Raw genomic sequence first — 1,235 nt, 5'->3', positions numbered from 1 at the left:
TTTTTTTTTTTAATTAAACGTTTTATTTATGTCTGAGAGAGAGACAGCGTGAGCAGGGGAGGGTCAGAGAGACAGGGAGACACAGAACCTGAAACAGGCTCCAGGTTCTGAGCTGTCAGCACACAGCCTGACGCGGGACTCGAACCCTCGAACCGCGAGGTCATGACCTGAGCCGACGTCCGGCGCTCAACCGACTGAGCCCCCCAGGCGCCCCATCACTGTGCGTGGTCTTGACAGCCTGCCTTTGTGCCGTTCGTTCTGTTCAACCCTTCTCTCTCTCTCCCCCCACCCNCCTGTGCCTCCCCCCCACCACCCCCTGCGCGTGGCAGTCCTGGGCTGCCCTGCGGTGGCCGGGGACGACGAGGTCGACGGCTACGAGACCGACCACCAGGACTACTGTGAGGTGTGCCAGCAGGGCGGGGAGATCATCCTGTGCGACACCTGCCCGCGTGCCTACCACCTCGTCTGCCTTGATCCTGAACTTGACCGCGCTCCTGAGGGCAAATGGAGCTGCCCCCACTGCGTGAGTACGCGGGGCCCTCGGGGACACCCCCCCACCTCCTTCCCGCCCCGGACGCGTGGGTTGCTCGGGGCCGGGCGCGTCGGGGCCCTTCGTGGCCACCCCGCTCCTCTGCGCCTCTGCTCCGCTGCTCACGTCCTTCCTTCCGCCCGTCTCTGTGTCTGTCCCTGGGCTCCCAGGAGAAGGAGGGGGTCCAGTGGGAGGCCAAGGAGGAGGAGGAGGAGTACGAGGAGGAGGGGGAGGAGGAGGGCGAGAAGGAGGAGGAGGACGACCACATGGAGTACTGCCGCGTGTGCAAGGACGGCGGCGAGCTGCTCTGCTGCGACGCCTGCGTCTCCTCCTACCACATCCACTGCCTGAACCCGCCCCTGCCCGACATCCCCAACGGTGAATGGCTGTGTCCCCGATGCACAGTGAGTGCGCCCGTGCTGGGGTCCCGACGCCCCGCCCTCTCCCCTGCCCTCCCCTCCCCTGCCCTTTGACTCCCCCCTGGGGGACCCCCCCCCATTCTCCTGCTCTAACGATGGGCTCCGTTTGCCTCTGTTTCCTCCTCGTGCGTGTCTCCTGCCAGTGCCCCGTGCTGAAGGGCCGCGTGCAGAAGATCCTGCACTGGCGGTGGGGGGAGCCCCCCGTGTCCGCGCCGGCGCCCCAGCAGGCGGATGGGAACCCGGATGCCCCACCCCCCCGCCCCCTCCAGGGCCGCTCCGAGCGAGAG

The 1,235-nt window shown here is 67.1% G+C and overlaps 1 protein-coding gene across 1 annotated transcript in view; it reads left to right on the top strand.

The window, feature by feature from the left end:
• The window catches only part of CHD3 (chromodomain helicase DNA binding protein 3), an 18,788-nt gene that overhangs the window by 5,229 nt on the left and 12,324 nt on the right, over positions 1-1,235 (top strand). Inside the window, 3 exon segments of the mRNA XM_077746741.1 lie at positions 330-523; positions 700-933; positions 1,092-1,235. The exon segment at positions 1,092-1,235 is cut by the window's right edge and continues 24 nt beyond it. Coding sequence (XP_077602867.1) covers positions 330-523; positions 700-933; positions 1,092-1,235 — 572 coding nt within the window.

Source organism: Crocuta crocuta, unplaced genomic scaffold (assembly GCF_008692635.1).
Source record: "Crocuta crocuta isolate KB4526 unplaced genomic scaffold, BGI_CrCroc_1.0 scaffold139, whole genome shotgun sequence".
Lineage (NCBI taxonomy): Eukaryota > Metazoa > Chordata > Mammalia > Carnivora > Hyaenidae > Crocuta > Crocuta crocuta.
This window is presented reverse-complemented; position numbering and strand designations above follow the sequence as displayed.